The 15,422-nt window shown below is 41.7% G+C and overlaps 1 protein-coding gene and 1 long non-coding RNA gene across 2 annotated transcripts; one reads left to right on the forward strand and one right to left on the reverse strand.

Annotated features, from left to right (window-relative positions):
• Positions 1-1,843: 1,843 nt before the first annotated feature.
• LOC136513123 (glutathione S-transferase 4-like) lies at positions 1,844-3,517 on the reverse strand. The gene is made up of 3 exons (XM_066507115.1): positions 3,111-3,517; positions 2,955-3,003; positions 1,844-2,476 (listed from the first exon to the last, which is right to left on the reverse strand). The coding sequence occupies exons 1-3, from the start codon at positions 3,264-3,266 to the stop codon at positions 2,007-2,009; spliced, it is 675 nt and encodes a 224-aa protein (XP_066363212.1). The 5' UTR covers positions 3,267-3,517; the 3' UTR covers positions 1,844-2,006.
• An 823-nt stretch (positions 3,518-4,340) lies between these two features.
• Positions 4,341-5,822, forward strand: LOC136513124 (uncharacterized). Its single transcript, XR_010773297.1, has 3 exons — positions 4,341-4,731; positions 5,586-5,640; positions 5,762-5,822. It is a non-coding gene; the product is annotated as an uncharacterized lncRNA (long non-coding RNA).
• The last annotated feature ends 9,600 nt before the right edge of the window (positions 5,823-15,422 follow it).

Below are 15,422 nucleotides of genomic sequence, written 5' to 3' on the forward strand. Positions count from 1 at the left end.
AATCTCTATCTACTTGTCATAAATTCATCAGTACACTCTATATGTATTTGCATGCTTTCATCTCTACTGGTTCTAATATGTGCTTTTGTATAGTTGTATCAGCTTTCATTGACTCCAATTTATGATACCAGCTTTCATTTGCTCGCCGCGATCACGCGCATCGCGGCGCTCCAGACAAGAGCCCCAAGGGCGGCGGCAAGCACGCCGCCGCTGTGAAATATCGCATCACCGCCGTGCTCCACTGGGCCATGAAGGTTGAAGGGTTCCACGAACTGCTCGACGTCATGGTCGCCGCCGGGTACGTGACGGAGTGCTCGCAGATGTTCCTGGTGGCGCGGCGGAGGCACTGGAGGCGGTGATCGTGACGTACGTGGACCAAGGCGTTCCGGTTTAGGAATGCCTGGTCGGTTCTCTTCTAATTCTTATTTAGACTCGGGCATGTTCCTTGCTCGGAAGAACAATACAGCCAGTCGTTTCAAGATGGATGTGCCGACACCAACCCGTCACCGAGGACGAACACAGGTTCGCGAGGTTATGCACAACAATGGCGAGGTCCCGCAGGTCCATGATATCAGCACCTATGCCGCCAACGACGTGAGGCCTCGACTGCCGCCCACCCGCCCGTGTCAGGTTCCTGGTCACCCAACCGGCCGCGCAAGCCCCTGGCCGCCTGTCACACTAGGTCCACAGCGCGTGCCATCTTGGCTGCTTGCTTCGCGCACCCGATCGCAGAGGCCACATCGATCAACACATTGCCGGTCGCTGCCGACGCGAGGCTCCCACTGTTTTCAGCCAACAATAATAGTATTTTTCTCTCGCAACAAATTAGCATAAGCATTAGTATAAACCAAATTTCAACTAAACGAACAGGGTTGTACGACTTCTAGAGTTGGCTGGTTAGAGGGTGTCGCGAAAACCACCTCTAGGAAAAAAAATTGACCATGTGTAGGAGCGGCTATCTGCCTAATTTGATGATGATACATGTTAGGTAGCGTTTGGTTGGGAGTTAAAGTGAGATGGGATGGTTCTATCTCTGGTTCGTGGGATAGGACGGCCCCATTCTCTGTTTTGTTGGGAATGAATGGAACGAACCTGTTTTCTGTTTGAAAATAAAAACGGGATCGGCTACTAACAGCCGTAACCCAATTGTCGGTTTTTTTTAATATTTTTCTCCTTTTCTTTCTCCTCTCTGGCTCTCCTTATCTCCTCATCTCCAACCGCCCGGCCTCACGCACGGGCACGGCCCACCTCGTGTCCTCCACCGGCACCTCCTTCCCAGCGAGCGGCGAGCGTTGCAGCGGGCGGTCCTCGTGGCGGCGGCCGGTGGGGCTGGGGCTCGCCCACGCGGCCGGCGGCTTCGGGGCTCCAGCTCGCCCGCGTGGCGGGGTCGGTGGTTGCGGGGCTCTAGCTTGCCCGCGTGACTGGGGCTCAACCGCGCGGCTGGCGGGGCGGGGCTCCAGCTTGCCTGCGTGGCGAGGCCGGCGGTGGTGGGGCTCCAGCTCGCCCGCAGGACTGGGCCTCGACCGCACAGCCGGCAGCGGTGGGGCTCCAGCGCCGCAAGCTCGCCTGCGTGCCACGGCCGAACCGCCGGAGGTGGACCTGGCACTCGCCCGCGCCGGAGGTGGACCTTGTCTCTTCTCCTCCCCCACTGCAGGCGTCGTTCTTGCACGTGAAGCTCGCCCGCGTCCCAGGAGGGACCGCCCCCGTCCGTCGAAAAAAGTGGGACGCGGAGTCAAGGAATCTCGAGCGAATATGCCAGGTGCACATGACAGCACCAATCCTAGGTCCATCCCATCCCACCCCTAGAAATCCCACCAACCAAACACACGATTACACAGCGATGTGAAAAACCAATGAATTTTTTTTGCTAAATGTGATGAAATGCATTAAATTTCCAAATAACTGTTATTATGTGGAGGAAGTAGCAAAAGACAAATACACAAACTACAGAGGCACCATGTGCACGTGAGAAAGTAATTAAGCACAGCACACATCACTTTTCATCATCACTCCTGTTTCTTGGGTGACTCGAGCGCGTCGACCGGCATGAACTCCGCGACCTTCTTCGCCGCTGGGCGCGCGGCAAGGCCCTCCCACCAGGCGTTGACGTGCGGCAATGCCTCGACCAGCGTGGCATACTCGGTAGCCATGAAGTAGTGCATGATGGTGAAGGGGCTGAGGTCGGCGAGGCTAAGGAAATCGCCGGCGAGGTACCTACTCTGGTTCAGCCGCGCCTCGTACACCTCTAGCACCTTCTTCAGCTTCTCCACGTTCTCATCGACAGTCGCCTGGTTGCGCTCGCGGCCGAGGAACGACGCGAAGATGCACTCCACCACGATGGCGATCGCCGCCGGGCTCAGCTGGTGGGCCTCCACTTCAAGCCATATGTCTACCATGGCCGCCTGCTCCAGGCTGCTGGTGCCCAAGAGCTCTGGCTTGTGCTTGCGCAGAACGTGCCTCGCAATCGCACGGGATTCTGAAAAATAATACATATCACACGTTTTAGAGCTCGTAGAATCAAAGCAAAATACTACCTCCGCTCCATTGTAAACTGTATTTCACTTTAAATTTAACATCTACTCCTATATGTTCAAAAATAAGTGTATTATTAAAATATTGTTGAAAAAATTAATAAACTAATGTGACCATGTGGGTGTTGGTATATTTTTTACAAACTTACTTAAAGTTGAAAAGGTTAACTTAAGATAAAACTATGAATTACTCCGTCCGTCTAAAAAATATAAATCTCACATCGTAAAGATTTAAATAATCTTAAAAAGTTAAATAATCTTAAATTTAATTAAATATATAAAAAAATAGTATTTATTATATAAATATTAAAATATATTTCCAAATAAATCTATTTAAACAGATTTTTTTTTTTGACCGAGGGAGTAAAATCTGGAAAGAATAAGGAGTAGATAGACACGCCCGATGGATGATGATGACCTTACCGAAGAGCGTGACGTCGCCGTCCTCGAGCACCGGCACCTTCCCGAAAGGCTGCAGCAATTAAGCACAGGAGCGGCGTGTCAGTCGGGGCCGATGAGCGGAGTGAAAGTGAAACCAACAAGCAAATTCATGGTGGGTCGAGGGATGGAGGCACGTACGTTCCTGGCGAGGTGCTCCGGGCGGTGGTGGTCGCCGGCCTGGCGGCTCATGGGGACGAGCTCGTAGTCGACGCCGGCCTCCTCGAGCGCCAGCAGAGCCCGCGACACGAACGGCGAGATAGCCCACCCGTACACCTTCACCGCCGGCGTAGCCATGGCTTTTCCTAGCTCAGCGAGTGATTCCTTGTGTAATCTACGCGCAAGATCGATCCGACGATGCAGGATATATCAAAGATCAGCAGCTAGAAATGGATGGATGTGTGCAGCTTCTGCTGCCTGCTGCAGGCTGCTACTTATACAGCAGCGGGAGAGGAGAGGAGAGATCACAGACGACGCTGGCTCTGGCGCTGCTGCTTGGGGGAGAGGAAGAAGAAGGTTTGGAAGAAGTGAATTCGCATTTGGTCGACGGGAGGGTGAACGCGTGACGTCGTCGCTTACGTACGCAGTGTCGCAGACTAATCAGGTGCGAGGCCGTCACTGGCAGTGGAAGGCAAACGGCTCCGTCGCCGAAAGGAAAATGATTTCTCACACTTTCCTGGAAATTCCTATCTTCATTCGTATCAGCTCCTATCACAGTAAAGAAGAAACATAGTGTCAAGGCCAGACTGACAGCAACTTATGAAGCCTAGTGCACGTTGCTAAACGTGATTAAACCAATCTAATAACACAACAAAAGAACAACTTTTCGTGGGAAAAAACTGAAGAAAAAAACTAGAGAACAACTTCCTCAAGTCATTTTTTAGGAACAAAACAACTTTTGCCGGATGTTTTTTTTTTTCAATCGAGTAATTACTATCCGGATGAGTAATTCCTAGAGTCCGATCCTTTTGAGGAGCGTACTTCGTAGAGTATGATCCGAATTTTGTTCTAGCGTAGATTTTCTTTTCAGAGTCCGGCCGATCAGTTTTTTTTAACGGAGAATTTTTTTTACCGGAGTTTGGTTCTGCGGTGGACGATTCCTGTGGATGCTTTTAGGTGTAGAGAAGAGATAATTTCTAGTAATGAGTCAGGTCTCTTTATAAATTGATTTCCAGGTGTAGTTGGCAGGTGACTCATTTTTTAGATAGATAAAGACAGATGATTTCTAGAGTTGGTTGGTTATAGGCTACCGCGAAAACCACATCTAGACAAAAAAAAAAAAAACAGGATTGCTATCTGTTGCCCGTGTGTTTGTTTCGTTGGCAGCACACGATTTTTTGGCGCGTTCATCTGGCGATGGAGGGCTGGGAGCGCTGGTTTTGGTTGAGAGTGCGGTGGCCTTTCGTTGTTTGGCTGATGCGTGGGTCCCACTGCTACTGTTTGTATTTTGGAAGTTGCGCCGGGTATCCGATGGGTCGCGTGGCTCCCCCATTTCTCTCGCTCACATCCCCATCTCTCTCGTTCACATCGCCGGGTAGCCGAGGGGTCGCGTCCCATTTCTCTCGCTCACATCGCGGCGACGGCAACCCTCTCCCTCCCGGCGCGGTGACCAGGCGGTGTATCGGCGGCAGCGGCGCCTCGTCCTATTGATCTGCTCGGTGACCTGTCGACTAGCTGCTTCCCGGTGCGCTGGAGGCGATTTGATCGGCGGAAGCGGCAGTTGCTCCGGCTCGTTCTTCTTCGTCTCGGATTCGTTGTTGAGGTTCGTAGTCGATCCCGTTTCTGTGTTGGTAAGATTTGGATTCCGTTCCAATTTGGTTTGGGTTTAGGGTTTTTTTGGGTTGTGTTTGTCAATTCGGTTGCGGCAGCGGATGTGGTTGAGGATTAGGTTGCAGCCGAATCCTCTCCGCATCGCACGGTGGCGCTGGCAGGTGGCGGGTGGGTTGGAGGTTGTCCGCGGCAGGGAACGGGTGGGGCGGAGTTGTGGGTGGGGGCGCTTTCCTTGCGCTTCGCTTCCCACAGTGCTGTGGTGCCTCGCTCAGGCGGTGGGTGGGGCGAAGCTTCTTCGTCCTGCATTCCGATGAGCTTTGGGTTGTGTTTGTAGATCTCGTTTTGATGCATTGCTTGTTGTAGATCTCGTTTTGATGCATTGCTTGTTGTTGTCTGTCGATGAGCGGATGCGGGCTCTATGTGGGTGAGGTTCGAATGCGTCTAGGGTTTGTTCTTTTAGTCCTTGTTAGGGTTTGGTTTGGTTTGCGGGCTCTGTGTAGATCTCGTTTTTTGGTGAACTTGTTAATTAGGGTTTGGTTTGATGGATTGTTCTTTTGTGTTGTTTGGTTTTGTTTGATGTTTATGAGTTATTGAACTCATGATTCAATCAGATTCAGTTATTTTGTGTTGTTTCCTCTGTTTCATACAAGGTTCAGTACACTCTGTTGTAGTTTGAGTATGTCTATTTAGTGCTTTTAGTATAATGTATTAGTCTCAGTGTGTGGCATCATCACTGTCTGTTCATTTGTTGTTCTTGCTCTTTTAGGTAGTGAAGATTTGGTTGAATCCACGATGTGTGTTTTATCTCAATCAGTTCCTCCATGCTAATGTGTCCTTTATTTTTAGGTTTTGTGTGCACCACAGATTGAAGCATTGCCAGCTTTTAGGCTGTTCTTCCTTGGTTTGTATACATCATGTGTCATCCTTTTTTTTGTGACCTTTTATATCTGTGATTGGTTTCATTGTTGTACATCAAGCTTGTTGATGGCTAGTTGACATCCTGATTTTTTGTTGATGGCTAGTAACCCTAGCTTGCAGAGATCCAAAGCTTGGAGGAGGGTACCCACTGAAGGCTATCAGCAATGTAATAATATTGTAGCGAGTCCTATCATTTCTGTGTCTTGTATGTTTGTATGTTTTCAGTTGTCCCTTTTCAATTTCTATCAATTTCACAAGAGACTTGAATTAAGGTGATTCAGGACTGCATGCTTATTATGGCCAAACTGATGATTTGTCCCAATGTTAAAATGATGATTTGTCTTGTTAGATCTGCGTGAGGATAAATTGCATTGCACTGTACCTAGGCCAAACAGGTAGCCTTGTTATGGCTTACAGGAATTTTTGTAGTGCCTCTGATCATGGATGAAATTAGTTGTTTGTGTCTTTGGTCCAAGAATTGAAGTAGGATAGGCTGTTAATTCAGCAACTGTAAATGTAATTCATGATATCAAAGTCATGAATGAATTCAGCAACTTTACATTTCTTTTAAAGTGCCTGTTTGATTATATACTTCTTTTTACTGACATTCCATATGGTCTCTTGGTAAGATTGTATACATCAATTTTCAGTTGCCTCTATTCTTGTCAACATTGGTTGTCCCTAAAGCAAACTGCATTAGAATTCTACTGAACTGTGATTTTATTCTATTACTTTATTTAGAATCACCATTTTCTTGATTGCACATTTATTAGTAGTAAATTGCACACTTCAACTACTGCAATTACGGTGTGTAACATGTGCAATATCTGTTCTTGGAGCATGCAATTTTAGTTAACTTGGAGCATGCAATTGTTCTTGCTTTAGGGCATCGATATTCTTCTGGATGGGCTATTTGGTAAGGAGTGCATCTCATTTCTATTGTACAACATTGCGGTCTGACATAGATGATGCAATATTTGTAGTTCCCAGTGAAACACATTGATTTAATATTTTCATCTTTGATCGTTTGAGTTTAGATGGACAGGCACATGCGGAGCTCTTCATGTCCCCCTGTTATTCAATCGTCAGCTCCTCGCGTTGAAAGGAAACCTATTTTAGTAGAGTTGCCTTTGAAAGACGACGAGGTCTGTGCTATCTGCTTGGGTGTCTTAGATATCAGAAAAGAGGACGATGACGAAGCTGCTTTAGAGGCTGCCATGGAGACACTAAGGGTACTGCCTTGTATGCATGTCTTCCACAAGATATGCATTTTTAAGTGGCTTGGTAGCGATAAGTCGTGCCCTCTGTGCCGATATAGGTATCCTAGTGTAAACGATGGTGATGATGTTGAGTTGTAGTTTGGTTAGTTGATATTATAAGTATTGGTTTTTTTTATGAATACCAGCTATTGCTGGCTTGTAATTATTATATTGAACTATGATATATAATATATTTGGCTCTAGTTATTCCAGTGATCTTGGAGTTTTAGGTTTTTTTAGGAAGGCTCTCAGTTTTTTTTTATTTGTTCTGTAAGCGTCCAATTACTTTTCGAGCTAGTTGTTTTGCTTCTTCTTTTATTGGCTGCAGCTAGCAATGAGGTCATTAACCAATTTTTTTTGTTATGTTATGTAGCCATGGATGATGATTTATTTCTTTCTGATGGTGATTCTGGATATGGTGAGAGTGAGGATGACTTTGCTATGAAGTCTGAAGAAGAAAACAACTCTGATTCTATGAATGTTGGCGAGGTACTAAGTTCACTTGATTTTTTTTTGTTTGTGCACTTATGTATTGTAATAATATGATATATGTTGTTGCCTTTTTTAGGATCGAAATCCCACAGATGATGATATTGATACTGCTGAGATGCTGAAGACTTTCAAGCATGTGCAGGAAGCTTTATCTGGAGTATGTTCTGAAGTTTGTCATGCATAACACATTCTGTGGGTTTATTTGTTTTTTTTTGTACTATACTTCTGTGGGTTGTTTCCCCTCTTAATGAAACACATGCATAACACATTCTTTAAAAAATGTGCTTTATATCAGCAAAAGTTAGCTCAATCTAACGCATAGTGAAGGTTGTTTTAAAGTACTCTTTTGGGGCATAAGCATTAGTTGATTTTGTCTGTCATTGATTAACAAGTAGGAAAATTAAGCACTAATACCAAATACTAAAGTTGAACACGGGGAGTTCCAGGGGGTGTCAGAATATCAATTGTGCACACATGCCACATGATCCCGCACAGCAAATATCAGAAATATTTAGATTAACAAGTATTTTTTCTTACAGTTTTCTAAGTTTGTTGGCAACAAAGGGAAATCAAGACGGTCTGGCGTCCGGGTGCGTTCTGGAAAGGTAAATTCAGTACCTAACTAATCTTCTTTTTTGTTTGTCACCTTGTTTACTAAATTCAGTAGCTTAACTGGAATTTTTATATTATTTTTTTGCATCGGTTTTCAGATTAACAGAACTGCCAAAGGCAGGGGTAAAGGGAAATCAAGTGCTGCTGCAAGTACATCAGAGAGAGCATCCTCTAGGTTAAATAGTAAGTATTTTAGAGAGATAATTGTGAAATTGGATGAGCATAAGAAGAAGATTATTCGGGATCACGGTTTCGGTACCTTGCTGGAGTAAGATGGTTGTTCTGCACCTAGAGGCTTTGTGCAGTGGATAGCAGATCAAGTTGATTTGAATTGCTGTGACATAGTTGTTGGAGGTAAAGTGATCCCATTTTCTGCAGAGGCAATTCATCTTTTCTTAGGCCTTCCAATAGGTGGTGAAGACATTAGGGAAAATCATAATGACTCTGCAAAGACCAAGTTTCTTTCTGAAATCGATGAGGCTTCTCTGCCTCTGATCAAGACCTTTGGCGAGAAGTTGTTAGGTGACACTTTGTCAGATGATGATGTGTTTCGGTACTTTATGGTTGTTGCTTTGTCCACTTTTCTGTGTGCAAACTCTAGTACTCTTCCCAGCCCGCAGTACCTTGGTGCTTTGATTGGTGTATCTAAGGTGAAAGAATGGGATTGGTCCAAGTTTGTGTTTGATTGGCTGTTTGCTTCGATTTCAAACTATAGAAAGAAGAATAGAAGCACTATTGGTGGCTGCAGATATTTTCTTGCTGTAAGTGTTTCTATATTCTGTTGTTTGTCTTGGATATGTACCCTATTTTAGTGATGTCTTTGAAATCTTTTGTAGGCTTATTATCTTGATTTTGTCAACTTTGGAAAACGTAATGAGCTCCCCCCAAATCTGCCAAGGATCCTCTGTTGGAAGGGCTCGATGATTAACAAATATGCTTCTTATGATCGTGTGTCTGGTGAGAAGTATGGAAAGCGCCCGGTAAGTCTTGGTTTGAGGTTTTATAAGTGTTGTCATGTTTGTTTTGTTCTTGTTTAGATTACTGACTGACTAACTGTAATTTTTTGTGTAGGTCAAATCTATTGAGGAAACTTGTTATGCTGAATCTTTGTTACCGGTTGATGCTTATGCTTCTTTTAGGGATTCTCTGTATACTGATTGTAGATTATTTGATGAACAAGTAGGTGCCTTGTTCAGTATGTTCATGAGTATTTCATTTAGTTTAATATTTGTGTGGTTTAGTTCATTGCTATTTTAATATGCAGAATCCGCAATTTTTGCCATTTTAAATTACTATTAATTTGACATGACAGGACAATGAAGCTTTGTGTGGCATTTTCCAAGAACATCACACAGCACATGGTTTCAGGAGCCCTGATAAACTTGTCATCTCAATGTTCCAGTACATGAAAAACCATCATGGTCGTGTAGTTGATGATGATCCACTGCCTGAGAATTCTGCTGCCGGAATCCCTTCGCCAGCCAATGTTAGTCACAAAGATGATGATGCAATGGCTCATGAATTTGAAGCCCCAATGCCTGCTGCTTCAACTCATACCATTGTGGAAGATGTTTTGGATACCACATTGCCCGCTGCTGGTGTATTTAATGTGGAAATTGTTGATCCGACAATGGCTGCTGCTACTAAAAATAATGATGAAGAAGTTTCTGTGACTAAAAAAGTTGATTCAGATAGTGCATACAATGTTTTTGGTAGTGACAATTGTGGTGTTTCTCAGGCAACTGTAATTATTTCTTCCAATAACTCATCAGTTCAAGGTACATAAAGTGTTTTTGTAGCATTTTTTCAGCATTGAGTTAACTTTGTATCTCTTGTTCATACTCTTATGAATATTTTTGAGGTGCAGATTTAGGTAGAAGGAAGAGGAAGAGGAAAAACTATGCGTCACAAACTTCGACTCCTGATAGTGTAGCTTCTAGGACTCGATATGGACTATCTCAAGGTCTTGGAAAATCCCCTCTCAGTTGCAGAAAAGATGATTATGTTGAGGTCAATGTTTCTACATCTTATTCATTTTCCTTTTGTTTTGTATTTTCTAAATTGATGGATCATGTGCATTCAAAATTTTCCTTTTGTTTTGACATGCTTTTTACTGTAAATGGACATTTGACAACACCAGTGCCCCATTAGATTATATGTATTTATTTGGTTTAAAAAATAGAACAAGTGCTAATCCAATGTACTACTTACAACCATAACTAAACAAGTAGCTTATAGTTATACTTCTCAACATTTCATTACTGCTGTGCATGAAACTATCTGAATCCTGTTGCATTGATGTAGTACAACTGCTATGTCTGAAACTCTCAATTTTTTAATCCTTTACAAGTTTGCTATTTGCTGTTGTTGCATTGATGTAGTATTTCGTGTGTTTAATACCATGAAGGGTTCTTGCTACTGCATACTGTAGCAAAGTTGTAGGTGCACCAGTCTGTTTGATTGTATTTTGTAGATAATATGTATTGTGACAAAGTTGAAGGGTTCTTGCTACTGCATATTATTATTAGCAGTAAATAATATGTAAATAATATGCTGGAATTGGAGGTACAAAGGATAATGCTGTACTTGTTGAAGAAGCCCAAATATTAGCTTGTAAAGCTAGAACCAAACATCAGAAGCTTGCAATAAAAGTGAGTTTCTGTGTTTTGCTGTTTTTTTTCTGTGTGTGCACCTCACAAATTTTTATTTTCAGCTCTATTTTCGAACACCATAAGGCTGTGTATCGCCTCTATCCATCAGTGTTCGATTTTATTTCAGTTTAGTATGTAAAGCACTAGCTTTAGTTTAGATCACATTGGTTTACTGGATTATTGCTTGGATCTTTTTTGTGTGTATTTGCGTCTGGTTTAGTTCAGATCACATTCAGTTTATTTCAGTTCAAGTATTTTTTTTGTTTTTTATTGGAGCTGACTAAATTGTCATTGTTCAGGTAGGTGAAAGAACTAGTGAAGCTGCTAGACCCTCGACCGATACGATTGAGAACACTCTAGGTTTGTCCTGCTGATGAAAAAATGTTTAACAAAATCTATGATACAAACAAGACACATGTTTGAGCATGGTCTCTGTGCAGGAGATGCGTCTAGTAGAAGGAATCCTATTGGTTCTCTGAATCAGAGTGATCAAGGTCTTTGTGCAGTGAAGAATGTCCAAAATGCTTCTAGTCCTAATTTGCATGTTTCAGACCCAAAAACAATTCCCTGCCATTCAAAAGAAACTCAACTGGCTGAAAATACAACTCCTAATTTGGATTGTACTGGTTAGTACCTATTTCTAGATTGCACATTTGTTAGCAGTAAATCGAAGATTTGAAATACTGCAATTATGGTATTTGACATGTGCAATATCTGTTATTTGTCACCTGTAAGTTTGAACCTTCTTTACCAATTTAGTATTTGATAAAGCAGGGAAAGCACCTGTTCAGAAACCTTGTATGAAGAATAATGCTCCCTACTTTAATAGTCCTAGCATGCCATCTTTTAGAATGTTTGATGATGAGGATGATTTAGGAAATTATGTTGAAGATCCTAAACTGAGGCGTCCTGTCGGTCCAGTATCTGGTACAGCTTGTACTTCAGATGATAATCTTCAAAGAGAAACCCGAGTGCTACCTTCTAAAGCTCCAACTACACATCAGAATGTCCAACTAAATGTGAGTTTTGTATTTTCTGTGTTTTTTTTGTTTGAAGTCATAGAACAAAAAAAGAGTTTCTTGTAACTTGTCTTATTGTACTAACACTTGAGTTACTTTCACTCTTTGATAGGTTCAATCGGAGAGCAGCTTCTACTTCCAATTTTGCCCTACATCAGATGGTTGGATGTTTGTTGACCGGATGAGGCCTAATCCATTTGGTGGAGGCGGTAATGTGAGCAATCAGGAAACTGTTCAGACCGAAAGAAATGATAATGTTGAAACTGTAAGCTTGTTTATTAGATTGGATCAATTTTGTATTGTGACATATCTTGTGACCTCTTTTCTGTAACTAATATCATAGTTTTTCTTGATTAGGACCTTGTGCGAATGGAGTCTTTACCTTTTACTGAGACTCCTGAAGAATCAATTGCTCCTGTTCCTCTAGCTGCAATCAGCCCTCTGGAGTACACATTGACATTGTAAAATGGGATTTGTAGTTTTATCAATTTGGAACAATTTGTTAGTAGTTGGGGCTGCTCTCAGTCATGTAATAGCTAGTACAAGTGCTCTCAGTCATGTAGTATCGATACTCTAGTGTACCTTAGCGGTACTAGTGGTGTATATATAGACAATGAAGGTAATAGAAGCATTTCTATTGTCCCATTCTTTATACCTCTATTATGTCAATTTTAAATCAGACATAATAGAGGTACCTATTATGTCAATTTTTAGTTTATGATTTTTGAACAACTTTATGTTTTTTTCTTGATTTTGTAGGCACCTACACCTCTTCCATCCCATCGAAGTGGGACTTCTGTTTCTGCAAAAAGTATGGGAAGCAATGGTTTATCGGACAACTCTGAGTCCTTTTCAAACCAAGGTCCTTGGTACTCTTCTAGTGCAAAGTTAACTGTTCATCGTCCTAGGAGGACAGTGATCCCAAGCAAATACAAGTTGAGCCCTTATATGATGCCTCATTCGAAGATAACAGTCTCCAGACTTGAAACTGACATATATGAGGTTGTTTTGAAGATGGCAGAAACTGAACATTCCAAGTAAGTTTTCAATGTTTACAACGTCATTACCGTTTTCACCACTCTTGAGTAGACTTGAATCAAGTAATTATGAATTGTTTTCATTTGTCTCAGTCTTGCAGTAATCGATTATGGACAAGTGGTTGTGAAATTAAGTGCACTTGCAAGTTCTTTTAAGCCTCAAGGAAAGGTCCATTACTTTGTAGTGAATGCTTTGTGCAGATTGTTATTCCATAGGAAACACCCTAAGAATTCTTACAAGCATTATTTCTTCTCTAAAGTTGGTGTAAGTGTCATTTGTTTCTCTTTTTTTTCTCAATTACATGTGGTAACTATATCAAATAAAATAATATTGACCAATCTGTTTTTGTAGGACTATTTTATTAGAAATCACGGTCCTAATGATAGCAAGGAGAAGGAGCTATATGATAATGCAGTGAAATGCTTTAAGGGTGCTAGTCGTGCAAGGTCATTAGCAAACAGCCAATATGTGAGTAACACATTCTTTTAATTTTTTTAAGCTTTAGCACATATGTTGTGTGCATTGCAGTTGTGCTAATAATCCCTTCCTTTTCATTTTGGGTTATTTTGTTAGCTTTATTTTCCAATTCTCTTCCATGATCGGTGGTATGTGGTTGTTGTGTATATCACTCGAAGATTGATTGTAATCTTGGATTCCTGTACTCTATATTTTGGAGCAGACTCACATTTCCATAAAGCTGTCCGTGATGAATTAGTAAGTGGCAGCAGCACATGGATTCACATCATTTTGTTTGAATGCAATGTGAAATTTTGTTCAAATAAGAAAAAATATATATCTGCACTCTAATTATTTCCTCTACCTGCTTTTAGATACCAAACTTGACCACAGTCTGGAGTGAAGTTGTTTAAATTGACTTTGGGTTCCATGGATATGAAGTAATCTATGCAGATGTACCTCAGCAGACTAAGAAGTAGGTAGTGTATAGTCTTTTTTTTAGATCATATCATTTTGTGTGGTGCTTATAATATTCTGTCTTGTCTTTCTCATATCTTTGTTTCAGCTTTAGCAATGATAGTGGTATCTTTGCAATGAAGAATCTAGAGCTTTGGGAGCTAAATGTCTATTTGATGGACAAGTTTTGTGAAGCTAATATTGGGCATCTTCGTATCAAGTACATCAATGACATGATTTTCAATGAATACAATAGTTCTGAAGATGGTCGATCTAAAGTGATGAAATATGATGCTGAGGTAGTACTAGTTGCAATGTCACTTTGTGTATTGTTCCATCATGTACTCAATTGATTTTTGTTTCTAATATTTTTTTCTCAGGTCTACGAACAGTACTATAAGAGAGCATGACCTGCGTGTTGTGTTTGGATCTTGTGTTTAGGTTCCTGTCATGTAGTGTGTAGGTTCATGCTATGAGTGCATGGTACTTTGTAAAGAAGCAGCTACGTTGATGAGAATAGTTGGTGCTGAAATGGTTGTAAATATTAATCTACAGTCAAGAGGCTAAACTAAAGTGGATGATAATATTTGGTTGGATGGTTTGTTTGGATGCTTGATGTTAACTATTTTTTGAATCATTATTCTAAGTTTATGTTCTTCTTTGTTTGTTTGTTATTTTTGTCCACTATGTGTCAGTATAGTAACCTTTGATAGCGAAGACAAGGACAAGCTTGAGATTTGTGGAGGTCCCTCTTGTTCTTCTAAAGATGATGTCTGATCCAGTTAGTGTGTGCTTTCTCTGTTATTGTGTGCTCCAAATTGTCTCTTGTGACTTGTTTGTGCTAACACATCTTGAAATCTATTAATTGTGATTTGTGTCAACACACACCGCCATGCTCGGCGCTATCCCAGAGCGCTACTCATGGACTGGAGGAGAGATTGGGTTTGACACCTACTTCTCCATGGCCAGGGGCAATGCCACTGTCCCTGCTATGGAGATGACCAAGTGGTTCGACACCAACTAGTAAGTCCTTTGCCTGCTACTAATTGTAATTTCAGTTTCAGATTTTGTATTGAATATTTTTCTGACAAACTTTGTTCTACTTTTACAGCCATTTTATTGTCCCTGAATTGGGCCCTAACACCAAGTTCTCCTACACTTCTCACAAGGCTGTTAACGAATACAATGTGGCTAAGGCGGTACAATACACTCATTGTATTTATGTTATCTTAGTTTAATGTGCTAACCTATTCTTCTAATGTTAATTTCCTACTTGTGTACTTGATTGTCTGATGGTTGCTAATACATTTGTATTTCTTTTGACATCCTAATTACCCGATAAAGTCATTTGATAGTTTAGCATGCTGGCGTCAGCTAATTGAACCTCAAACTAGTAGCTGATGGTTTTGGATAGCTGGGCTGTCTTGTGGCTATTGTAGTAGAATATCATGAACTCACATCTTTTAACTCTATTATACTATACAAGAAAGCTATGTTTAGTATCCATTTATTGATTGCACATTTATAAGTAGTAAATTGCAATAAGCTATAATGGAAATTGCAAGTATCGGGCACTGCAATTGTAATTCTGAGCGTATGCAATATGCTGGCGTTGAACTATTTGCCTCCTTGTCCTTTGTTTATTGTGATTTGTGCTAGCACACACCGTATTTTTGTCCTTGTCCTTCCATAGAAAAAAATTGTTTTTATGATTTGTGTAACACATTTGAAATATTTGTCTTTGTTTTTCTGTAGTAAAAATTGTATTCTATTTATTGTGAT

Source organism: Miscanthus floridulus, chromosome 16 (assembly GCF_019320115.1).
Source record: "Miscanthus floridulus cultivar M001 chromosome 16, ASM1932011v1, whole genome shotgun sequence".
Classification (NCBI taxonomy): domain Eukaryota; kingdom Viridiplantae; phylum Streptophyta; class Magnoliopsida; order Poales; family Poaceae; genus Miscanthus; species Miscanthus floridulus.

What these genes read in the sequence shown, in the direction of transcription:
- LOC136513123 (XM_066507115.1), bottom strand. Translation starts at nt 3,266, where the DNA reads ATGGCTACGCCGGCGGTGAAGGTGTACGGGTGGGCTATCTCGCCGTTC. An exon ending in CGGAGCACCTCGCCAGGAAC is followed by an intron (nt 3,004 to 3,110) that starts GTACGTGCCTCC and finishes TAATTGCTGCAG; the next exon opens with CCTTTCGGGAAGGTGCCGGT. An exon ending in CGGCGACGTCACGCTCTTCG is followed by an intron (nt 2,477 to 2,954) that starts GTAAGGTCATCA and finishes ATTATTTTTCAG; the next exon opens with AATCCCGTGCGATTGCGAGG.